This window comes from Lolium rigidum, chromosome 6 (genome assembly GCF_022539505.1).
Source record: "Lolium rigidum isolate FL_2022 chromosome 6, APGP_CSIRO_Lrig_0.1, whole genome shotgun sequence".
Classification (NCBI taxonomy): Eukaryota; Viridiplantae; Streptophyta; class Magnoliopsida; order Poales; family Poaceae; genus Lolium; species Lolium rigidum.
In genome coordinates, this window is record NC_061513.1 from 62894851 (window position 1) to 62921647 (window position 26797).

The following is a 26797-nucleotide window of genomic DNA, read 5'->3' on the forward strand; positions in this document are numbered from 1 at the left end:
ATCATTGTTAAGATATATTTGCGGCCGCACACCATCTACTAGTAGCAGTCCAGCAACACGCATTGCTGGATGCATACACCATTTTTTTTAGGCATCGATGCTTTCGAGGATGTATTTAACGGCTCGTGACAGCTATTACCTACTCGTAATTGCCTGTTTGGGCAAGCTCCTCCAACTGACCGGCCGAACACGGGGCTCTATGCATGAAAGCGTTCCTCAAGCTAGAGATGGAGAGACGGAGAAGCCATCTTTCCAAGAGATATATGGCGCAATCTTTGGGCGCTAGCTTCTACTAGCTCCTTCTAGAGTTAGATTGCCGAATCTTGAGCCTAGATCCGCAGATTTTTCTTTTACGTTACATATATGTTTTCATATTACTCTGTTTTTTTTATGTAAGACGTTTTAGCCAACTAATTTAGTCTAACAAAAAGTTTTATAATACCAGTGAATTGAGAAAGTAGTTTTCAAGGACATGCAAGTGACCTCTTTACCCTCGCAAGAACACAAAATAGTGTATTTCCCATAAAAAAATGTTCTCTAAATAAAACAAGGTTTTAGTCACTCCACTATAGTGCAAGCTTGGTTCCTGAACTTTCATATTACAGTTTGGCATGAAAGTTGTACTACGTATTCATGTTTGACGGGATGACGACTCCACATACGTGCAGTGGCAACCCGGTCAACTTCTTTTTGTTAGGAAATCAGAAAAAAAACTGAAGGATACACAAATATCATGTTTAGAGAAATACATAAATACCTTATGCCCTGTTTGGTTGCACAGAATTTGCCTCCGAATTGAATTGGCGATGGAATACCAAATCCACGATTTCAATGGAATACCATAATTGTTGTTTGGATGTGCACGGTATTCATTTGTAGAATCAACGCTACGAATGGAATTCTAAATCATGTTTGGGTGCACATTATGTGAAATTGAATGTTTCTTGAAAATTCAGAACAACAAAGTTCTTGAAATATGGACTATGCACATGTGCTAAATCAAACATTTCCCATCGTTGATAATTCAGAACAACAAAGTTCTTGAAATATGGACTATGCACATGTACTAAATCAAACATAATCCTGTTTGGCGGCGGCCGGAATCTACAACCACTTTGGAGCCCGGCGCTAGCAGATCTGATTGGAGATTGGGAGATCGAGGACGGACACATGCGTCCAGACTCCAGACGAAGACGCACATGCTGAAGTACACCAACGTGAGCGCCATACCGACACAGACGGAGTTAACTGCGTCCGCTGCGGGGTCGCCGAGCTGCGCCTCAGATGGCGACGAGCACGCCGTGCGGAACAGCACGCAAGACCGCCCCGCCGCCGAGTAGCCGCGCCTCCAGCTCCCCTCACGGCGTCGTCTTCTTCAGCGCGAGGTCCTCGCCGCCGAGGCTCCCAGCGACCTCAGGCCGGTCGCGGGGAAAGAGGATGGAGGCGCTGCCCTGGGGCCGGTCGCAGGGAAAGAGGAGGCGACGGGGAGAGGCGCCGCCCTCGAGCCGGTCGCGGGGAAGAGACGAGGCGACGGAGGGAGGCGCTGCCCTCGGCCGGTCGCGAGGGAAGACGAGGCGGCGGGGAGAGGTGCCGCCCTCGGGCTAGTTGCGGGGAAGAGACGAGGGCCAGGATTCGGGGGTGAGGGACGAAGCGGTACGCGAGCAATTCCACGCGTTTCCGAGCTCCAGAGCTCTGAATCGGGCGACGTGAAAAAAGTACTGCGCAGGGAGCGGCTCGGAATTGGATCCCGAATTCCAGAACTCAATTCTGTGCACATCCAAACGGTAGAATCAGGACCCGAATTCTAGATTCTCTAATTTCAAGCTCAATTATATGCAACCAAACAGGGGGTTAGAGGAGTTACCGAAGACTTATAAACTTTTATAGAAGCCATACTAGGGGAGTGGTGTTTTGGAACATGGGAGCATGCTCCCTATATTTTGAAATGCATGTTACATGTATTTTAAATTTTAAAAATATTGAAATAAAAAATTCGCACGTACATCTTCACGCACAAAGTCGTTTCATAAAAAATGAACTTATCATGTGACGTGTGTAGAAAAGACAAAATTCAGTGCTGAAAACAATGCTTTTCACAGGATAAGTTTTCTCTTTTTTACATAGGCCACAAAAAATATTATTTTTTCGTGAAACTTGACGCATACACATATATTATGGAGATGTACATGTAGAATTTTTTGTCAAAATTTTTCCACACTTCGAAATATGTTTTATTGGTAGAGGGAGCATACGCACCCGGGAGCCGAATTGAATTTCCGCCATACTAGTCAAGATATGCTGGAAAAACATGGAATCATTATATATAGAAGCCATTGAATTTGACAAAGTTACTATTTTGTTAAAGCTTTACAAGAATTTCATTTTGAATTCTTGTATTTTTTCATAATTTTATTGAACATTCTTTCTTTTTCTGAACTTTCTTATATAGTATGTTTTTATCTTTCTTCGAAAGCTTCATTTTAATGCATTTTCCCCTAAGAGAATATTATAGGTTTCCATTTTGTCTAAAAATCAAAAGTCTGCCACCTTTTCATCTAGTTGGTTGAGTTTAAAATATGATCTTTTGCTTTCTAATATTTTTTATTTTGTAAAATTTTAAGCAAACTAGGTTGCCGCGCATGCATAAGTACCGCCATGTTATCATAAATGGTGTGTTTGGTATTCCCAGAGGTGCCGGGCAACTATTTTGGCCAGCTAAAATTTGGATGGGGTTTTATTTGACGATAAGTGTAACTTTGACCAAAACTAACATGCAGAATAATTTGAATAGAGGGATTATTATAGTACATACATTTTGCATTATGTTCGTTCACTGTTTCCACATAAATTTTCAGAGCACATACACATGAACATTTCATCAAGCGAGCAGCGCAAAAGAAGTGTATTTTCCTTAAGTGTAATTCTCTAAAGCAAAAAGTACATTGCACGCCTAAAATTATACATTTGGTCTCTCAACTTCAATCCTTGAAATCATTACCCAACAAAGTGTCAAAAGTTGGTCCCTTGCTTCGGTGAAAGTGGTATCGATGATGACCCGGCGGCAGTTATGCACAGGGATTTTTTTCTCGGCCGAGATTTCCGAAATCTCCCTGAAAACCGGAAATCTCGTTACCCTCCGAGAAACACTCCCACCGGACAAAAAAAATCGGTTACATTTGAATTTGTACTTCAGAAAAAACACAGTTTACTAACGTACAGATGATTTCATTTATGCATAGAAATGTTTGTTGTGGTGGTAAGTTTCAGTCTGTAAGACTCCGAGGTAGCGGGTTCTAGTTCTACTCGCAACAAATTTTTATTTTACCAAGGTTTACTCAATCTGTTAGGCTAAATTATCAAAAAAGAAGCATGTCTTCCCACGGGATTCGAACCCGCGCCTAGGCTGTTCAAAGAACTCTGGCCTAACCGCTCTTCCTAGCATGCCTTTAAATTCAAAATTTGTTTGAATTAACTCGTTCGGTAAATTCCCGAGATTTTCGAGATTTTGCGGTAACCGTTAATTCCGGTGCCCTCCGGTAAAAAATGTTAACCGAGAAAAAAAAAACCTTGGTTATGCATACTTGCGGTGGCACCCCAGCAACATTTTTCTAAAAATGCAGAGGTAATGAGGGATATGAAATGATATTTTAGAGAAACGAATAAATGCTAGCAAAGGCTTCCAAAGATTTCTATATTTTTAACTCCATAATTCTAGAAAAACCATGGACATCAGTAAAATACCGGAAATCATAAATTTTGGCAAAGTTACTATATGATTTTATCTAAATATTATTTTGGAATCTATTATCAAAATTCTCATGTTTTTAGTACTTTTGTAGAACATTCTTGATATTTCTAATTCATTGTTATTCTCTTTTTGATATTTTAAATACTTTAGTAAATCTTTATTTTGTTATGTTAACCAATTTTTAGTTTCCTAAAAAAATCTCATACCTTTTCTACTTTATCTTAAAAGCTTAATCTATTTCCCAACATTTTCTTCATGTTATGGAAAAGATCACCTCCAGCTTTCCTTCGTTTTCTTGTTGTTGTCAGCTTTTGTTGGGCTGCCACTTTTGCAAAAAAATTGCGACATTATTATAAAGGGTGTGTTTGCTTTGCGCCGAAAGTTGCCTGGCAAATTTTGCGGATAAGTAGGCTAACATTTGCTATCAAAACAGGCTAGATTTGGCGGAGGAGCATTGGTATGCCAAAAAGTCGGCGAACATCCAAACAAGGACAAGTTTTCGGCCCCACTTCTGTCACCATTCAAATATACCAGAACCAGTTTTAATTGAAACAAAGTTCAAATATGGTTTTGAAACGGGGAACTAAAAAATAGTATTAGAGTTGAGGGACCAAACTTGGACTTTGGCTATAGTTCGAGAGTACTACTTTATTAAAGTCCAATATTTACCTTTTCTGATCTTGGCTTCCGGCAGCTTTAATTTTGGAAGGCAAGAATGGGTGTGTGTACTTTGGTGGTTAAACTACCAACGCGTTCGATTTCAACGATAGGTTGCAGTACCTCCGTGGAGTGCGACTGGCCACCCTCTGCAACTAAACATTATTATCATTGATTTAAATCCAGCTTGAGTGTCACATTATTTCCAGATAATCCAACTAATGCCCAATCGTGTATACTCATTAATCTGAACCGGTCTATGTTGATAGCCAATAATTTGGGCACCTGCTAATTTGCCTGGCGAATCATGTACTAGCTAGTACTAATTAGTACTAATCTGGGATCCTCCTTGTGTTTGAGAAAAGGTGTACACGAACAAGAAGGAACATCATATATTAGCAGAATGAGAATCCAATCTGTGGTAGAACCGTTGCAGATGATGAGCATAGTTTGTGCATCCACAATATTCCAAGAAGCGTACTATGATTGCCAACCGCTGGTTGGTGTGGCAGTGAGCAGTGTTTGGACTAGAATGGAAAGGGAATATGTATGTTAGGTTAACATTTTGATCATCTAGGTGGTCAAACAACAATCTTGTGATTCTGTTGGAAATTTAGTATTGACACTGTGACTGTGATTGGGAATCTCTAAATAATCAATTTCCAGGTCCTGGATTTAATCAGTTCTCCTAATGAAACGACTTGTTCCTGTATAATGATGCCACTGGCTACTGCTATGATCTTGCACCTACTAACCTAATCCTTTGATTTTCTTAATACCTGAAGCACATATTTCAGAAAATCAATGATCTGGTCAGGAACTTGGAAGATACTGTCATGCCAGGGAACTCTTCTAGACGATAGACTCTACATTGAAAAGAAAAATGGATTTATTTATTAAAATGTTTTTGCTAGTACTGTTGCATGGAGTTTGTGTGCAGTTGGTAGGTCACTGGTGATGTGTGGGGAGTGAGAACCTTGAAATGTGGAGCATCCCAAATGATTGAATGACTGATTTGGGTAGTTCGAAGCCAAGGTGTCAGTGGATCATACACTCCAGACAAAGTGGATAGGATTTTTCATTACGCTGTGCTGGAGCTGCCGCAGTGCTGTCATCATGGGTCCGGTTCTCCTCTGGCACGATCTCCCCAAATCTAACATAGTATTTGCATCAATTTTCTGAAGTGTATGTTCGGTGGTCAGCACTATCAGACATATCTCCAGTGATGTGTCACCTGCAACTTGCAGATCAGCTCTAATGTCTTATCTCAAAATTGTTTGCTCAGCTCTTGTGAAGTACAGTACATTCTCCTACGAGTACACATGGATCATACAAGGTGTGCAGCAGCACACAGCAGCCTTCGTTCTCTGAACTATGTGGAGCCCGGCTCATCTTCCGTAACCTCTTCAGAGTCGGAGTGCTCCACATCAGGAGCGTCTTTAGAGTCGGATGCCTCCACATCAATGGCGTCGTCAGAGTCACCTTCCTTCTCAAGCTGCAGGATCACATTGAACCCGAACGATGAACCTGGCGTAAACGACGACTCAAGGTCACCTTCTGATTGGGTTGTTGCAATTTCAGGGTTCACCGTCAGACTTTCCTGGATCAGTTGCAAAGCCAATTTCAGCTTCAGGGTCCAAAAAAGTCAAATGTTGTTTGACCTGATTATACTTGAAACGGCACCAACCTTCTTGACAAAGTCTCCGACGGTGACGCTGAGTATTTCTTGAAGGATGAACTTGGTGACCCGGCTTTTGCCGAGCATGGCCAGGAGAATGCTGCTTGGTATCTGAATACAGTACAAAAATTCAGATGCTGTGGTCAGTTCAGTACTAAATGGGGGATCAGAACAGCAGTGCAAACTTGGTACGAATAACTTATGTCTAGCTGTGTCATTTCTTGATTGAATTAGTATTTAGTAGCCAACACTTTTGGTTGAAAATTTAGCTGGTAACAGTTGCGCGTACTCATGCTCGATGGAAAACAACACACTCCATGCGTGCTTTTATTTCTGAAGAAGGACGGTATCTTAAAAGAGTAGTCCATTATGAAAAGAGTTGGTAAACAACCACCTTGAACAGTTAATGTACAAGTGAAATATAAGGGAGCCTTGCAATAGAAGTGACAGTATCAGAAACTGAGCCTCATTAGAAATGCAATACTATTCTACACAAATCTTTTGTATCATAGAAGAATTCAGGGTAAAACTAATGCGTAGCAAATGAGACTTGCAAGGTTCATAGGCACTTACATTTGATGTTTTCCCTTCAATCATCCAACATATGCCCAGGAAGAAAGAGTAAAACAATTTTGTTAGCTAATTCAATAACTTGAAGCAAGCGAATAATAAATTCTTGCAAGGAACTGGTTATTAATAATACCTCCTTTGGACCTTCTGAAACCTGGAACCGGGGGTGCATCACGAGCCAAGCTTGCCAGAGCTTGATCGAACACATTCTGTGTTACCTTACCAGGCAAGTCAATTCTTAACTGCAGGCAACACATTTCCCAGCATCAGATGGATCAGCTATACTCACCCCAAAACAGCTCTATGCCAGTGTGTCCTATTATTATTATTATGTTGAAGAGAAAATTAATTGATGTGACCAGACAAAATTGAAGAATTCAGTTTCAGGATGTGGACAACTTCTGCTTAACATGCCTTAGCGGAGTTTACAATCTCACATTGATATTTTCGTCGTTGCGGGAGACAACAGATGTCTTGAAGCTATCCAACAACAGGCCCGTCTTCTCTTCTGAAGCAACTGATGAACTCCGACCTGCATTTCTCTAAAAACCTTAACATACAGTCTAATTCTGACGGCTTGGTTATGACACTTGAACACTTTGGTAACTGAAAACTAATCAACATATGTACTTCTGTGTACATTGTGGCAGAGGCTGCAGCTCACCTGATCGAGCCGCCGACACGGGCAGGAATGTGTGTCTCACACTTCTTCCATTAGAAACGAGCAACCTGGTAAAATTAACCACATCTATCCTATCGGTAAACTGAAGACCGAAGCAACAAAAGCAACACATCCACGCATGGTCCATGGAAAAACTTAGGGTTTACCGTTGGGCGGGCCTGGGACACTTGAAAGCATCACCAATCTTTATGTGGATATGAATCGGCTCAGTCACCTACAAGGTTGAAACAATGTCAAGCCATCGCGTAATATTATGTCGAAATCACCCGGAGAGCGGAGAACTCCTGCTCTGCTCGTGTAACTGTACAGTTGAAGAGATGGTAGAACCTGAAGCTGGGAGTAGGCGTGGCATCTTGGACCAAGCTGAAGCTGCGGAAAGACGGCGGCTGAGGCCATGGAAGCAACTTTCAGCTGCGATTTGGAGGGGCGGAGTTGGGAAGAAGGGGGAGCCGTAAAATGTTATCCAAAAATTATCTGCAGCGTGGAAGGGGAAGCAGACTCTCTCGGGCGTTCTTTGATGGGCCAGTTGCCACTAAACAGAACCACTGTTTGGGCCGATGAGATTACTGATATTTGAACTCAAACATGGGTTGCACACAGGCCGCATTTCGCCCATAAATACTTGGAAAATTCGGGAGGTGGCATTTTGGCACACGCGTGCATATGCACCCATTATAGAAAATAATAAAAAACAATTTTAGAAATGTCAAAAAAAATCCGACATAAAATTTTTCTTATACATTGTGACATCCTATGTTCGTTCACAAGTTTTCGTGGAAAAATAACATTTTGTGTGGTGTGTACAAAAAAGACAAAAAAATGTCCTGTACGTGAGTCGTGTTACAGCATTAAAATTTGTCTTTTTTACAGGAGCCACAGAAAAATATTTTTTCTTTTGAAAACTTGTGTACCAACATAAAATGTTTAGATGTACATGTAAAAATTTAGTTTAGAATTTTTTAATACTTTAAAATGTGGATTCACATAATGGGAGTATATGCTCCTATGAGCCAAAGTGCATTTTCCGAAAATTCGCAGTTACACAAAGCCTACAACAACATATATTTTTTATTCTTTGTTCCCTAAAAGAAGCTTTTTTTTTTTGTAAATGATTAAGCCTACAACCTTCTGGAATCGATAGGAAAAGATTAATCTTTGCTTGACAATTGGGTGTGGGAGACAATGAGAGGCATTGAATGTTCCTAGCACACGAAGCATAGGCTCTTTCAAGGTTTCATGCGCCCGTTCTTTTCTTAAAATAATAAACAAAAGTTCAAACCAAAAGAACTTTTGAAATGAGGGCCTAAAGTATTTTTTCTTTTGAGCTTTTCGTATTGATATCTTCAAAACCATATCTCACGTTGATAGATTCAGCAAGTTTGTTTGGCGTGCAAGTGCACTTATCATGTTAACATGTTGGCACTAATAAAAAAAAATCCTGCATTAAAGAGTGTATGCTAACCATCTAATATGTGCATTTCCCAAGTGTGCTCGACGTCATGTTAATGTTAATGTGTGTGTACGTTTGAATTTTTTTGTATGTTGTCCATTTTCACTGATATGTACTGGCCATGTTATTTAGGTGTACTTATGTACTTCAAACATGTTGCAAGCACGGAAGGCATCATGATCAGTCGCATTCGTTAACGCGCCGACAATTGTTACTTCATTGAATGTGTATTTTATTCTATGTCCTCTTTTATTTTGTATGCAAATAATGCGAGACAATGCTGTTTGACACAAAAAACAGCTGAAAAACATTAAAATTGAGAAACCAAAATTAGAAACTAAAAAATGCGCGGAAAGCAAAAATCCTGAAGAAAAAAAACTGGATTCTCGCACCACTCACCCCGTAGGGTGATCCACGCGTGCCACGAGTGCGCTCTTTGGGGAGGGGCACTCCCACAAGGCCTTCCCAAATCTCCTTACTTATATATTTTTTAAAGACCACTGGGCCAATTTTATAAATGAATAATTGTAATTTTTCTAAAAAAACAAATCTGAAGTTCATATTGGGTGCACCAACATATTTGGATGTATTAGTGCACCAGATCACCGAGAAATATATCTGAAGGTTGTGATAAAATAGAAAATAGAACCAAGAGCTAAACGCAATGCACTATGTGTGGAGAGTTCAAATTCTTATTATGTCTTAAGAAACAAAAAAGACAAACCATATTTTGAACGACACCAAATTTCAAATCAATAGTGAAATAGTATCATGGCAGTGAAATGCCCATTCGAATTGGTCAATTTTGTTTCTTGAGTCGTGAGTCCGTTCTTATTTGAAAATTTGAGACATGGTAGAATGTTTTGACAGTGTTTTACCCCTTTTTAGAATTTTATTACAATTAAACTTTATAATCAAATGATCAACCGCCTAGTATATTAGCACACCTCATATGCTTAACACACACGGTGTGCCACCAGTATTTTCTCTGTTTTCTAAAAACGTGATCCCGAAAGCAACTTCAGCGAGAATCTGCGTTCGGTCTTGTCCTTCTTTGGACCATTCAGAACACTTAATTTTCCAAGTCAAGCTTGTAAGTTTGTTACTTACTTGAATTTGGTGATTATGATAGTCCATCGTGATCAGTCTTTTAGAAGTACAGTCTTCCCATGCATCTTATCCTGTCTGACACGTGCTTTGATTTAGACTTTCCAGTATACCCCCCAGTTCCTTAGTTTGAATTGTTTAGCATTGACCATGACTCCATGAGAGAGCGGCTCTGTTTCCTGTTTGGAAAACGTGGACGTAACAAGCTACTTGTGCTTTTTAGGCAGAGGTAGTACTAGTATTCGATTGCTTTGCCAAAAGTCTAGACCGATCTTGATCCTCCGTACATTTGATGCTTACAACCATTGATGTTCATCCTGTTTATGTATCATGTCCGATGTATCATGACTTTCACGCCGAATAACCAATATTATGGCTAGAATCGTCGCATAGTTTATGACAATGTGCCTATAATGTGCACACATATGCATCTTGGGATGTCTTACGATGTTGTAGGAGGAAGTTTTCCTTTTCATCGCACGAAAAAGCCATTTTCCATTTTTATGTGCCGAAAACGGGGTGTTTTGTGAAGCAACCACCAAATTAATCTTTCTCATTGGTACCAACACATTTTTCAAAAATACTAGACCACCTAAGATGGATAATTTCTCAAACGGCGTATCTAGAACCCACCTCTCATGAAAAACACGAATTCCTGCCGAATCGGTAGAAGGCCGATCAGATTTGAACTACATGTACATGATATAATGCTCAAGATGTTTTGGAAAAATCATTTTTAGGTTCACAACATGCTATTTCATCAGAGATCCAGTGCAAGTTTAGCGAGCCTCTGGCCCGGAGAAAGGATCTTCATGCCCGCCATTTTAAATATAGTTTGAAACGGGAAAAACAAATTAAAAATGATCCAAACAATGTGAAACCTTCGCGGGGTGTCGTATTATGTGTCATAGTTGCTAAGAAAAATATTAAAGTTGGAAAATTGAAAACATCACAAGAAATTCTTCACAAAATGAGCTATCACTTCGAAATTTCATGGCATTTAGTTTAAACGACCAATGTTATGGATAAAATTACGGCATAGTTTGTGATAATGTGCCCATATTATGCACACATGTGCATGTTGGGATGACTTACGATGTTGCAGGAGGAAATTTTCCTTTTTGTCGCACGAAAAAAACATTTTCTATTTTTTAGATGCTGAAAACGGGGTGCTTTCTGAAGCAACCACCAAATTAAATTTTCACATTGATACCAACAAATTTTTCAAAAAATACTAGACCACCTAAGATGGACAATTTCCCGATCGGTGTATCTGAAATATTTTTGTCCACCCCTCATGAAAAAGATAAATTCCTCCCGAATCGGTAGGAGGCCGACCAGATTTGAACTACAGGTACATGATATAATGCTCAAGATTTTTTGTAAAAATCATTTTTAGATTCACAACATGCTATTTCATCAGAGATCCAGTGCAAATTTAGCGAGCCTCAGCCCCGGGCAAAGAATCTTCATGCCCGCCATTTTGAATATAGTTTGAAACGGACATAACAAATTCAAAAACGATCCAAATAATGTAAAACCTTCACGTGGTGTCATATTATGTGTCATAGTTGTAAACAAAAATACTTAAGTTGGAAAATTGCAAACATAAAAAAATCCTTCACAAAATGAGCTATCACATTCGAGGTTTCATGCATTTAGGTCAAACGACCAATGTTATGGATAGAATCACGACATAGTTTGTGATAATGTGCCCATATTATGCACACATGTGCATATTGGGATGGAGAACAATTTTGCAGGAGGAATTTTTCATTTTCATCGCAAAAAAGCCATTTTTCATTTTTAGGTGACGAAAACGGGGTGTATTGTGAAGCAACCATGAAACTAAAATTTCAAATTGGTACCAACACATTTTAAAAAAATACTAGACCACCTAAGATGGACAATTTCTTAACCGGTGTATCTGGAACCTTTCCGTTCATCCTCATGAAAAGGACAAGTTCATGTCAAATTGGTAGGAAGCCGACCAGATTTGAACTACATGTACATGATATAATGCTCAAGATTTTTTTGTAAAAATTAACATGCTATTTCATCAGAGATCTAGTGCAATTAGCGTGCCTCAGCCCCGGGGAAAGAATTTTCATGCCCGCCGTTTTGAATATAGTTTGAAACGGGCATAATAAATTCAAAAACGTTCCAAACAAACAACGTGAAACCTTCGCGTGGTGTCATATTTTGTGTCATAGTTGCAAGGAAAAACAATTAAGTTGGAAAATTACAAACATCACAAAAAGCTATTTTCCATTTCCCGAGTTTGAAAAATGGGTGTTTTGTGAAGCAACTACCAAATGAAACTTTCACAATGGTACTACTCCATTTTAGAAAAATACTAGACCACCTTAAATGCACAATTTTCCAACCGAGATATCTTAAACATTTTCACCCACCCCTCGTGAAAAAGACAAATCCAGCCAAAACGGTAGGAAGTCGGTCAAATTTAAACTACACGTACATGATCTAATGCTCATAAATTTTTGGAAAAATCATTTTTAGGTTCAAAATATGATATAGATGTCATATTTGGATTCCTCTCATTTTTCTGATCGATTTAGACATATTATTTGTCAAATTCTGATTTACAAATTTAAATATATTAATTATTCCATATTAAATAGAAAAGGAAAAAATATATAATCATTTTATTGTCCATTTGAATTCAAGATTAATATACTTATTCATTGTAGTTTATGTAGGTATTTGTTTGGAATTCAAAATATAAAAATGTGCAACATCAAGGAATAGGGGTTAATAGGATTGATATGGTAGTATTATCAACAAGATGTCATTTCTTTCATGGAAGCTAGTTTAGAAGTAACAGAGAAATTAAGCGTGCTGGGGATGGAGTAGTGTGAGGATGGGTGAATGACCGGGAAGTTTGACCTAATATTAAGTATAGTTAGAGTTAAAATGGTAAATGTGAGAGATTAATAAAATTGGGAAAAAAAATTGAAAATTATTTTTTGGAAAAAAATTATTTTTTGAAATAATTCAAGCTAGAATTGCCAAACGGACGTTATTTCTATGCTAACGGCTTTGTCGCCGGCACAACATCCTGTGTCGACAGCCAGTCTATGCCGACGGCAACTTGGTCGGTACCGAGTTGTTATTGTGCCGACGGCAAGGTGCCGATGGCTGCCGTCGGCACAGACCTGTGCCGACGGCGAGGCAAGCTGTGCCAACGGCCGCCTTGACTTGTTCCCGTAGTGATAATAACTAAACAGCCTAACTAAATGATCCCATATCGCCTGCACACAAATTTTCTACTTAACCAGATTTTCAATGAGACTCGGAATTAAGTGCTAGAACATGTTTATCTTCCGGCGCCTCCCATTCCTAATTCACTATTGAAAAATCCTTTGATTTCCATCTCTTCCGTCGCACTCCCAATGCATTTTTCATAGATCATTGTTGGTTCCTACTTTGCTTGCCCGAGTGCTAAAAAGGGGTACTATTGTTGGATGAACATACAAATTTGTGTGGGGCTATATAGAGTGCCCATGGATTGAGATTGGTTTGAGGACATTTCAATGATATGTCACATCTAGGTGAATAAATATCGTACCAAAGATATATCATTTAATGTTGAATTTCTCAATTGATGAATCATGATCTCAACACATGTACACATAATGTAGATGGGGGTATGTTTACTCCCATTAATTCTAAACAAAACACAGGTCCTAGCAACCAAGCTTAATTTTGACAAAGCTTGATCTATGATTTTATAACAGTGAGTGAGCAAAAGTAAATAAAAATATGCCAAATCCCAAAGATTAAAAATTAGGTAAGCTGGTCTCAGTATATGCTATTAGCAAGCTACAATAGTGCATAGTAAAAATGTAATAGAGGTCAACACATGCATGTGTGGACAACACGGCGATGGAGACAAACCGAAGTACCTCCTTGATTTTTTTTCTACAAATAACGGCATACTACATTGTGGGAGGAAATCATGGCTCAAAGATACACCATTAATCAATATAATCTATAATTCTTGCATCTATCGATCATATAGTAAAATCATAATATGGTAAACATATGATAAATTAGAAATTTTCTCAAAACAATAAACTATCAAATAACTAACCTAGTGCATTCCATTTTTTAATTACAAGTAAAAAATAAGAAGATGTTTATAAGTGTAGACCGCAATTCTTGACAACAAGTAGACCACAATTATAGCAAAATACCACTTCATAAGAAGTAATATGTTTTAAAAGGATAACATTTACGGTGATTACTTCCTATCACATAATGTGTGAACATCCATAAAACTATAAATTTATTTCCCGTCCACTTTACGTATATAACAGATGATGTCTTCGCATTTGTGCGGCCCACCATTCTGTTTTTTAAGCAGTGAAGTTAACCACAACCTCCTGGAATCGATAGATCGACACTACTCTTTAAAAAAAGCGTAGATGGGAGGGATTCCTATTTGGACATCTAGGGTTCCATTCGATCGTTACTGTGGGTGAGAGGGAGGCATCAAATGCTTGTAGCACAAGAAGCATAGTTTTATCAAGGTTTTACGTTCCAGATTTTCTTCTATTATAAGAACAAAAAAATTAGGAAAATAACTTTATTAATGAATGAACGATAGTCTAAAGAATACTTGCTTTTGAGATTCTCGTGTCTATATTTATAGAACCGAATTTCAAGTTCAATAAAAGTTTCATCGAACATTTTTTATTTACAAAAGTACTTATTATGCTAATTTGTGTAGTTACATGAATGCACATCCTGCGTTAATGTGTGTATATTGCCATTCTGATATGTGAATTTCCCAAGTCTATCTTACCATGGTTTAATGTTAATGTTTACGTGTATACTTCTCATATTCATTGTGTGTATCGTATGCATGTATTGACATGTACTACCTTGTTAATCGGTGTGTACACTAATATACTTCAAACATGTTGCCAGGACCAAAGGCGTCTTGATCAATTGGATTTGCTAGGGCATGTCGTATGTTTCCTTTAGTGACTACCTGCTTGGACCTATGTCCCCATTTATTTTCCGTGAGAGTGATTTTTAGCGAACGCGACTTGACATGCATATTGGCCAGAAAAGCGATAAAATAGAAAAAACCAATCGAAAAAAGGAAAACCAACCTCCAAAAAAAGTTCGGATTCCCATAGCACTCATTTTGCGAGGTGCTCCACATGCATCCTTTAAGGAGGGGGCCTCCCATGAGTTCCTCCCAAAAGTGTCCTCGCTTTTTCGGTCCTTCTTTCTTTTCTAAAAAACGTCCATTAATCCCAACTTTACAAAGAGACAACTTATTCTTCTTCTTTCATAGTGCAATAATTCTATTGTTTGAAAAAAATCCCAATGATCATATATGGTGCGTTGACACCTTTAGGTCAATTAGGTCATGCAAAATGATGAAAGAAAACCAGGACATAAACAAAATGCAACTATGTATGAAATTTCACAATCACATTATTTATACACCTTCAAAAATAAAAAGGCACATCAGACTATGAGCAGTATCAAATTCAAGTCTAAAGTGAACAGTGTCACACTTGTACAATTCACAGTCAGATATTTCAATTCTGTTTCTTGAGCCGTGAGTTGGTTTTTAGACATGGTCGATATATGTTGTGTCAATGTTTTTAAGGTTTTCATTCCCACTAAATATGCTAACATAATCAACCGTCTAGTACATTAATACACCTCATATGCTTAGCACACCCTTGTACACTCGCAATATTTTCCATGTTTTTCTATAAACTCGATCGATAAAGCAAGTTCGGTCTTGTTTTTCTTTGGACCGATCAGAGCGATTAAATGTCCAAGTCAAGCTTTTAACTTGAATATGGTGATCATGATAGTTCATTTTGTTGACACATGCACTGACACCAACCTCTATAACAATCTCTTAAAACTATAGTCTTCTCACAACATCTTATGATGCTTCCATTTTGACTATGCAGGTGCACCCTCAGTTATTTCTTAGTTTGAATTGTTTAGCATTAACCATGACTCCATGAGAGAGCGGCTCTGTTTCCTGTTTGGAAAAAGTGGAGGTAACAACAAGCTACTTGTGTTTTTTTTTGTTCTCTGTGATACTATGAAGTTGGGAGCTCAGCATGACAATTGACAAGTGGGCCTTGTATATTTGTCACCAAAAGTCCGACCCTATCATTTTCTTTACATCAAAAGTCTGAACATGCCTAATAATACTGCAAGCAATTGCTCTTTTTCAAAGGTCCAAATGAGCAAGCAACTTTGGAATTAAAATTTCAATTCATCATGATAACCATCAAGTACGTCCACTTTAGCCTGTGGTTTTACTTGTACTTGCGCGCAAGACATCAACCAAAGGAAAGAAATTATCACGCAAAAATGCGTTTAGTGAACTTGGTTTCAGATTATTTTATATCAGTATAGACACACTTTGGAATGATAGATCTGTACACTTGAAAACAACCTCTTGGAGGTGCAAGACAAAGATGCCACTAATGATATTCAAAAAGAAACAAATCAACCAAAGGCACCGTTTCTAAAGCCTTTCCAAACTATACAAGTACCCCTGGGAAATTAAACTCGAACAAAAGATCAGTGCCCCGCGCCTCGTCTGCTCGGCCCCATGGGCAGCATCTCCATTAACGTGGATACCAGCGCCGATGCCGGGCTCGGGGGCATGGGCCTTGCGGCGTCGGCGAAGGGCAGGAAGCTCGCGGCGAAGATGACTATGAGAGCGGCGATGACGACCAACAAGCCGCGAGCGTCCATGGCTCCCAAGAAGAAATGATCGCGTGCTCCTGGATCTCCTCTGGATTTAACGCAGAGCACGTACGTATATCTCTGACCATAACACAGATGGTATTTTTGTTCTTTTTCTTTCGGGGAGTGTACGCACGCAGATGGTTTTATGCTAGGTAGAAGTCTATCGCGTGCGTGTGGTATTTATAGAGACGTGTAGCGCAGCTGGGTCGCCCGCCCGAACGTACTTGTCACCCTAGTTATTTGTATCCAGCTCTCTAGGATGGAAATTCTGTGTTGGAACGGAGTGGTGACTGCTGACCAGTTCGATGTGGCCCATGAAAGAGACGGTTAAGAGTTTCAAGACGGTGTCTGTCCGTGCGCCGGGAGCAGCCGAATTTGCGATGTGAGGCACTTTCTTGTTTAGTCAGGCCTAATGCAAATATTGTAGTATTTGATTGCTTTGCCAAAAGCCTAGACCGATCTAGATCCTCAGTACATTTGATGCTTACGACCATTGATGTTCATCCTGTTTATGTACCGGCCCCATCTGTCGTGGTCATCATAATATGGACTATGTAGAGACTTATGATAACAAAACAGCCTACCTAAATGATCCCATATCGCCCGCACACAGCTTTTGTAGTTTATCAGATTTTCAATGGGACTCTGAATCAAGTACATGAACATGTTTTTCTTCCGACATCTCCCATTCCTAATTCACTATTCAAATCTCCTTTGATTTCCTTCTCTCTCCTCGCACTCTCAATGCACTTTTCAAAGATCATCGGTTCCTACTTTGCCTGCCTGAGTTCTAGAAAGGGGACACTACTGTTAGATGAGCCTACAGATTTGTGTGAGGTTATATAGAGTGCCAATGAACTGAGATTGGTTTGGGTACGTTTCAATGATATATCACATCAAGGCCCGCCGGATCAGTTCTTCGATGCAGTATCTTGGAGGTGCTTATAGGGGTAGGGTGTGCGTGCGTGCGTTCATAGGGGTGAGTGTGTGCGCGTATGTATGAGCGCCTTTGATTGTACTGTGTTTCGCAAAAAAAAGGTGATAAATATTGTACCAAATATATATCATTGAATGTTGAATTGTTTCAATTGATGGATCAAGATCTCGACACATGTGCACATAATGCGGATGTGGGGATTCTTGCTTCCATTAATTTTGAAAAAATTGTGAGATCCCATGATATGGATATCCGGGCCTGGTACTCTAGGACAGCCATTGATATGATATTTGGGTCTAAGGTTGTACCAGTAGTATATTATAATCTTGTTATTAGGAGATAATAATCTAGCCAGGTCATGCTGTGGGCCATCTAGGGTTTTAATAGAGTCTGTTTGACTTGGGCCTGTCCAAGTCGAACTAGGTTAGGCCCAATAAGGGGGCCGGCCGGCCAGCTCTCCCTCTCATATAAGGAGATGGCACGGCTAGGATTTAGGAAGAAGAAGTTTAGTCTAAAAATTTAGGGTTTCTTTATTGCGTGTGATCACGTGTATCATCCCTCCGGGGGTACGGCGCTGCCGTTATCTATTATATCTGCTGCGAAGTTTCTTGTGTTCATCAAGGATTGTCTAGCTCTTGGTTTGAGGCGTATCGATCATCGATCCGTTGCTTGCTGGATTCGTTCCCTCTTCTCCAGGCTGCGTTCATCGCGTTGTTGGGAGGATTCTCTACCCCAGGTTCTCGCTGTGAAAGATCGGGCATCAACCAAGGAGGATCCACTGGGTTCTCCCTTATCATGTGCCCAAGTCAAACGGACTCTATTAAAACCTTAGATGGCCCACAGCATGACCTGGCTACATTATTATCTTCTAATAACAAGATTATAATAAACTACTGGTACAACCTTAGACCCAAATATCATATCAATGGCTGTCCTAGAGTACCAGACCCGGATATCCATATCATCCACCTATTGGGATGCCCCATTTTCAGAGTACTTCATATCCGGATACTTATTTCCTTCCATTTTGCGTTTATATGTAACAACGTACCAAAACCTAGAGATTTGCCAATCTTGTAACTATTTTTTTTTTCGATAAAGGATGTTTTATTACTTCAAGAAGCAATTACATCCAGCCTCTGCATAACCAGGATGCACACAGCCGTTTGTTGTCTCAAGTGACCAAAAGTACATAAAACAAAAATAGGCGAAATACATATCGGAACGATGAATCATATAACGCCTAAGAGCTAGGTGGAGCTATTATCCGTAGACTATGCTGCCACCCATGTAGGGAAAAAGTATCCCTCGCCGTATCCTCCAACCGTGTACAGACCTCCGTAAACAGGTCTCGGTTCTCCACCCGCTGAAGAGGTAACCACGAACGGAGAATACTCGTGCATCTGTAGATAACCTGCAACAAAGAGCAATTTTTGTCATTAAAGATCTTGTCATTTCTACATAGCCAGAGCGCCCGGATAATCGCTAGCGCCCCCATCCTAAGAAGCATTTTAAACCTTGAGTTGATACCATGAAGCCAATTGCCAAAGACATAAGCGACACTAGTCGGAGGATACAAGGTAGACGCTACTTGGATGACTGACCATATAGATCTCGCAAACTGGCACTGGAAGAATAAATGATTGATGGTTTCATCATGATGACAAAAGACACATCGTGTACTTCCGTGCCAATTCCGCTTAACAAGATTGTCTTTGGTGAGAATAACCCCTCGATGAAGATACCATCCAAAAAATTTAATTTTTAAAGGTATCTTCATCTTCCAAATTTTCTTATTATTATCAACTGGTAAATCAGAAAGCAGCATCGCATTGTATAAAGATTTTACAGAAAAAGAACCATCTACGTGGAGGTTCCATCGAAATTCATCTAGCTCTGGCGATAACTGGATATCTCCAAGCCGCTGAATTAGGTTGTTCCATGCCACGAGCCTTTGTCCTAGTAAAACCCGTCTGAACGTCACATTCGGGGGTGAGGTAGCCATTACAGTTGCAATGGTATCACCTTGGCGACGCGCAATTCTATACAAAGCGGGATATTGTTCACATAGGGGTGCATTGTCGAGCCAAGCATCTTCCCGTAACCGTATCCGTGCTCCATTCTTAATGGTGAAAGTCCCATGTCGAAAAAGACATTTTTTGTCGCCATAAGACCAGCCCAGAAGTGTGAATCCCCAGGTTTCCAAACCACTTGAGATAATGTCTTCGAGCCGATATACTTTCTCCGAAGTATAGTTTGCCAAATCCCATCCTCAGTAAGTAGCTTAAAAAGCCATTTACCCAGTAGCGCTGAGTTCTTGACCTCGAGGTCATGAACTCCAAGCCCTCCTTGATCTTTGGGACTACAAACTATACTCCATTTAACCAGTCGATATTTCTTTTTCTCGTTGTCCCCTTGCCAAAAGAATCTGGATCGATAATAATCGAGTTTGTTCAGAATTCCTTTGGGTAAGATGAAGAATGATAACATATACAGTACCATATTAGTTAGTACTGAATTAATGAGTACCAATCTTCCACCTAGGGACAACAGTTTACCTTTCCAACTACTGAGGCGTTTTTGTAATCTTTCTTCCACTAATTTCCATTCCGCAATTGTCAGTCTCCGATAGTGAATCGGAATACCCAAATAACGAATCAGAAATTGGCCTTGCCCGCAACCAAATAACTCCGTATACGAGCTACATCGTCTTGGGCATCACCGAAGCGGAACAATTCACTTTTATGGAAGTTAATTTTCAATCCCGATAATTGCTCAAAAGCTGCTAAAATTAATTTCAGATTTCGAGCTTTTTCAAGATGATGATCCATAAAAAGAATTGTGTCATCAGCGTATTGAAGGATAGATAAGCCACCATCAACTAGATGTGGAATCACACCTTCAATTTGACCATCAGACTTGGCCCGCTCTATGAGTACCGCCAACATATCCGCTACGATGTTAAACAACATCGGAGATAACGGATCCCCTTAGCGTAACCCTTTTCGCGTTTGGAAGTAATGTCAGGTGTCATCATTGACCCGTATAGCCACACTACCACCATACACGAAATCATTAATTAGAGCTCGCCACTCAGGCGAAAAGCCTTTCATCCTGAGTGTCTGTTGAAGGAAAGACCATTTAACTTTATCATACGCCTTCTCAAAATCAAGCTTTAAAATAACCCCATTTAATTTCTTAGAATGCATCTCATGTACCGTCTCATGCAAAACCGCCACTCCATCAAGGATATTCCGTCCTTGCGTAAAGGCTGTTTGCGATGGTAAAACCACATGATCCGCAACCGTATTAAGTCTAATGGTGGCCACTTTCGTGAAAATCTTGAAACTTACATTTAATAGGCAAATGGGTCTATATTGTTGGATCCTTTCTGCCTCATTAATTTTCGGTAATAAGATAACTTCACCAAAATTTAGACGAAATAATTCTAGTTGTCCATCGTGTAAATCACTGAACAAATCTAGAAGGTCTGATTTAATAGTATCCCAGAAGGTTTGATAAAACTCTGCTGGAAAACCATCTGGACCCGGTGCTTTGTTACATTCCATTTGGAAAACTGCCTTCTTAACCTCTTCCTCAGTATAAGGTGCGGTTAGCAAGCCGTTTTCTTCCAAAGAAACTTGGGGTATATCATCTGTTAAGTCCTCATTAAGAGAGAAAGAACTTTCCTTCGGAGGACCAAACATACCCTTATAATAATTAGTAATGTAAGACTTAAGTTGCTCATGGCCTTCAATCAACCCTTCATCTTGAATAAGAGAGTGAATACGTTTTTTCGGTGTCTCCCATTGGCTAAGCCATGGAAATACATCGTATTTGAGTCTCCTTCCAAGATGAATTGAGCCTTGGATCGTTGATACCATTTGAGTTCCTCTTCGCGGAGAATACCCGCCATCTGTTCATTAGATTGATTTTTAAGCTCAATCTCATGTGTAGACAGTGGTCTAATCTCCGCAACAGCCTCAAGCTCATCAATCACGTTTGATAAGCGAGTTTTTTCTTTTTTAAGGATACCAGCCGTATGGGCAGCCCAACCAGAGAGATGTTTGCGCATAGACCGCATTTTATTATTCCATCTCAAAATAGGCGTACTCCCCCCAACTGGTCTTTCCCAAACCCTTTTAACCATATCATGAAATCCCTCTCGATGTAACCAGCCAAGTTCAAATTTGAATGGCCGTTTACAAACAGTTCTGGGATTTCCAGTGGTTAAAAGTATGGGAGCATGGTCAGACAGTTTTTCAATACGTTCTAGTGCACGGACAGACACCATAGGGTATTTATTTTCCCAGTCGGTATCCATCAACACGCGATCTAGTTTCTCGTATGTGGGTTCCGGCAAGTTGTTCGCCCAAGTAAACTGTCGACCAGTCATAAAAACCTCTCTTAAATCAAGGCTATCGATGATAGCGTTGAACAAGAAAGGCCAATGACCATCAAAGCGGCCTTTACTTTTCTCATGAGGAAACCTCAACAAATTAAAATCACCTCCGATTAAAATCGGGTAAGGATTGTCCTTTGTAAGGTTTACCAACTCACGTAAAAAGTCAGCCTTAAACTCTTCCTGGGCGGCACCATACACAACAACCAGACTCCACACAAAACCGTCTGCTTTATTCTGAATGTCGAGCTTAATATGATACTCTCCATCAGAACTAGCCAAGACGGTCATGGTGTCTATGCGGACGCCAAGTAAAATGCCACCCGACCTACCACGTGGCGGGCGAGAGAACCACTGAAAGTTAATCCCGCCCGACAAATGGTCGAGAAAACTTTGAGTGAAATTTCGCCTACCCGTCTCAGATATAGCAAGAAAATCTAAATCATAATCTCTACAACCATCAGCAATGTGGGAATGCTTAGCCAAGTCGCGAAGACCTCTGCTATTCCGGAACATGCCATTCATCGAGAAACTATTTTATATTTAAAGTTCTTTCCATACCTACGAGATTTCTTTCCAGCCGATGATCGAGAACCACGTTCGGACGCTTGTAAATCAGAACTAAGCTCCGCGTGTTCTAGATCAACTTCTGAAATGTTGCCAATTATAGCCGAGAGAATTTGACCATCTAGGATGTCATCATCTTCATCATCGTCTATAATTGCCGTTTCAGGCCCAGTGGAGACATTCGGGGCAACCGTTAAACGGTCAAGCTCCGTTTGTCTCAACACATTAGCCGAAACAGAAATCTCGTCAGACCGACTACCCAAGGAAACCCCTAGGTTACTCAAATTAGAAGAAATACGAGTATCTGAAAAACAAACAAAAGACTTAGACGGTTGTTTAATACCTACCGTGTCAAGGTTCATCTCCGCCTTGCGTCGCATGGCTCGCTGCATGACGTCCTCATCCGTCGCCCCCGCCCCATCCTCCGAAAGAGCAAACCTCCCACTCCTCCTCACCGTCGGCTGAACGACCGGAGGAGGAACCGTGGGTGAAGGCTGCTGCAAGAAGACTGGCGAAGAAGTGGGCGAGCGTGGCGGAGAACCAGCTGGTGAAGAAGAAGCCGACGATACAGGGGTAGTGGGTGAAGTAGCCCCCTGTATCATCCCCGCCATGGCCGGCGTAGGTGCGGAAGCCATCGGAGCCACTGGCTCGGAAGACTTAGCCGCCATAGGCGGCTCGGTCCTCGGAGCCCGCTGCTCCTCCACCGTTGCGCCACTCTGACCTTGAGGTAGTAGGGGTCGGGGTCCCCGCCGCAGGGGTGTTCGCGGACGAGGGAGCCGGCGCCGCGCTGGAGGTGGCCGCCGCATGATACGTCTCCAACGTATCGATAATTTCTTGTGTTCCATGCCACATTATTGATGTTATCTACATGTTATATGCACACTTTATGTCATATTCGTGCATTTTCCGGAACTAACCTATTAACAAGATGCCGAAGTGCCAGTTCCTGTTTTCTGCTGTTTTTGGTTTCAGAAATCCTAGTAACGAAATATTCTCGGAATCGGACGAAATCAACGCCAAAGTTCCTATTTTCATCGGAAGCATCCAGAACACCCGAGAGGGACCAGAGAAGGGGGCCAGGGCCACCACACCACACCCCGGCGCGGCCAAGGGGGGGGGCGCCCCCCTAGGGTGTGGGCCCCCCTTCGACCTTCCTGCGCCGCCTCTTCGCCTATAAGAAGCCCATGGATCAGAAAACCCTATCGCGTTCGACGAAAACCACAGAAACCTTACTGAGCCGCCGCCATCGCGAAGCCAAGATCTGGGGGACATGAGTCTCTGTTCCGGCACCCTGCCGGAGCGGGGAAGTGCCCCCGGAAGGCTTCTCCATCGACACCGCTGCCATCTCCACCGCCATCTTCATCACCGCTGCTGCTCCCATGAGGAGGGAGTAGTTCTCCATCGAGGCTCGGGGCTGTACCGGTAGCTATGTGGTTCATCTCTCTTCCGTGTACTTCAATACAATGATCTCATGAGCTGCTTTACATGATTGAGATTCATATGAGTTTTGTATCACAATTCATCTATGTGCTACTCTAGTGATGTTATTAAAGTAGTTCTATTCCTCCCGCACGTGTGTAAAGGTGACTAGTGTGTGCACCGTGTGGTTCTTGTCGTAGGCTATGATCATGATCTCTTGTAGATTGTGGAGTTAATTATCATTATGATGGTATTGATGTGATCTATTCCTCCTACATATGCATGAAGGTTACGGTGTGCATGCTATGCTAGTACTTGGTTTAGTCTCGTTGATCTATCTTACACTTAAGGTTACTAAAACATGAGCATTATTGTGGAGCTTGTTAACTCCGGCATTGAGGGTTCGTGTAATCCTACGCAATGTGTTCATCATCCAACAAGAGTGTAGAGTATGCATTTATCCGTTCTGTTATGTGATCAATGTTGAGAGTGTCCACTAGTGAAAGTGTAATCCCTAGGCCTTGTTCCTAAATACTGCTGAGTTACTATCGCTCATTCATCGTTTCACTGCGTTACTACTCGCTGCGTTACTACTCGCTACATTACTACTTGCTTGTTTACTCGTCCTGGGCAAAGCACTTTTCACGGTGTCGTTGCCGTTGCTACTGCTTATTCATACCACCTGTATTTCACTATCTCTTCGCCGAACTAGTGCACCTATTAGGTGTGTTGGGGACACAAGAGACTTCTTGCTTTGTGGTTGCGGGGTTGCATGAGAGGGATATCTTTGACCTCTTCCTCCCCGAGTTCGATAAACCTTGGGTATCCACTTAAGGGAAACTTGCTGCTGTTCTACAAACCTCTCGCTCTTGGAGGCCCAACACTGTCTACAAGAATAGAAGCTCCCGTAGACATCAAGCACTTTTCTGGCGCCGTTGCCGGGGAGGAAAGGTAAAAAGGCACTCATACTACGGTCTCAGGTAAAGTATTTTTCTGGCGCCGTCGTGTGTGTGCTCGAAGCTATTTCCTTTAGATCCTGCAATTGCATCTTGTTGTTTCTTGTTTACACTAGTTTGGCATAATGTACAAGAGTGAGCTTCTTATTCTATTTCCTGATTTAAAACATGGATTGTTTGATGCGAAAATTAAAAAACCTATGAAATCTTCTTTGCATGCTGGTAGTAATATTAGTATGAACGCTTTGAACACCATTGTTGATAATGATATAGAAAGTTCTAAGCTTGGGGAAGCTGGTTTGCATGATATTTTTAGTCCCCCAAGCATTGAGGAGAAAATTTTCTTTGATGATACTTTGCCTCCTATTTCGATGATGATAATGATAGTGGTCTTTTGGCGCCACCTACTATGGAGAGTAAATTTTGTTGTGATTATACTATGCCTCCTACACTTGATGAGAATAATAATGATAGCTACTTTGTTGAATTTGCTCCCACTACAACTAATAAAATTGATTATGCCTATGTGGAGAGTAATAATTTTATGCATGAGACTCATGATAAGAATGCTTTATGTGATAGTTATATTGTTGAGTTTGCTCATGATGCTACTGAAAGTTATTATGAGAGAGGAAAATATGGTTGTAGAAATTTTCATGTTACTAAAATGCCTCTCTATGTGCTGAAATTTTTGAAGCTATACTTGTTTTATCTTCCTATGCTTGTTACTTTGCTCCTCATGAACTTGTTTATTTACAAGATTCCTATGCATAGGAAGCATGTTAGACTTAAATGTGTTTTGAATTTGCCTCTTGATGCTCTCTTTTGCTTCAACTACTATTTCTTGCGAGTGCATCATTAAAACTGCTGAGCCCATCTTAATGGCTAAAAAGAAAGAACTTCTTGGGAGATAACCCATGTGTTATTTTGCTACAGTACTTTGTTTTATATTTGTGTCTTGGAAGTTGTTTACTACTGTAGCAACCTCTCCTTATCTTAGTTTTGTGTTTTGTTGTGCCAAGTAAAGTCTTTGATAGTAAAGTAAGTACTAGATTTGGATTACTCGCGCAGAAACAGATTTTCTTTGCTCGTCACGAATCTGGGTCTAATTCTCTCGTAGGTAACTCAGAAAATTATGCCAATTTACGTGAGTGATCCTCATATATGTACGAAACTTTCATTCAATTTGAGCATTTTCATTTGAGCAAGTCTGGTGGCCTAATAAAATCCATCTTTACGGACTGTTCTGTTTTGACAGATTCTGCCTTTTATTTCGCATTGCCTCTTTTGCTATGTTGGATGAATTTCTTTGATCCATTAATGTCCAAGTAGCTTTATGCAATGTCCAGAAGTGTTAAGAATGATTGTGTCACCTCTGAACATGTTAATTTTTATTGTCCACTAACCCTCTAATGAGTTGTTTCGAGTTTGGTGTGGAGGAAGTTTTCAAGGGTCAAGAGAGGAGGATGATATACTACGATCAAGAAGAGTGAAAAGTCTAAGCTTGGGGATGCCCCGGTGGTTCATCCCTGCATATATCAAGAAGACTCAAGCGTCTAAGCTTGGGGATGCCCAAGGCATCCCCTTCTTCATCGATAAATTATCAGGTTCCTTCTCTTGAAACTATATTTTTATTCGGTCACATCTTATGTGCTTTACTTGGAGCGTCTGTGTGCTTCTATTTTTGTTTGTGTTTGAATAAATTGGATTACATCATGCTTGTGTGGGAGAGAGACACGCTCCGCTGGTTCATATGAACACATATGTTCTTAGCTCATAATATTCATGGCGAAGTTTCCTCTTCGTTAAATTGTTATATGGTTGGAATTGGAAAATGATACATGTAGTAATTTGCTATAATG

At 40.5% G+C, this 26797-nt stretch overlaps 1 protein-coding gene across 1 annotated transcript; it reads right to left on the reverse strand.

Annotated features, from left to right (window-relative positions):
* Positions 1-5628: 5628 nt before the first annotated feature.
* LOC124661264 lies at positions 5629-7819 on the reverse strand. The gene is made up of 8 exons (XM_047199130.1): positions 7663-7819; positions 7482-7549; positions 7318-7382; positions 7091-7185; positions 6787-6895; positions 6657-6670; positions 6093-6194; positions 5629-6005 (listed from the first exon to the last, which is right to left on the reverse strand). Exons 1-8 carry the CDS (start codon positions 7729-7731, stop codon positions 5778-5780), a joined length of 750 nt encoding a protein of 249 aa, XP_047055086.1. The 5' UTR covers positions 7732-7819; the 3' UTR covers positions 5629-5777.
* Positions 7820-26797: the final 18978 nt, after the last annotated feature.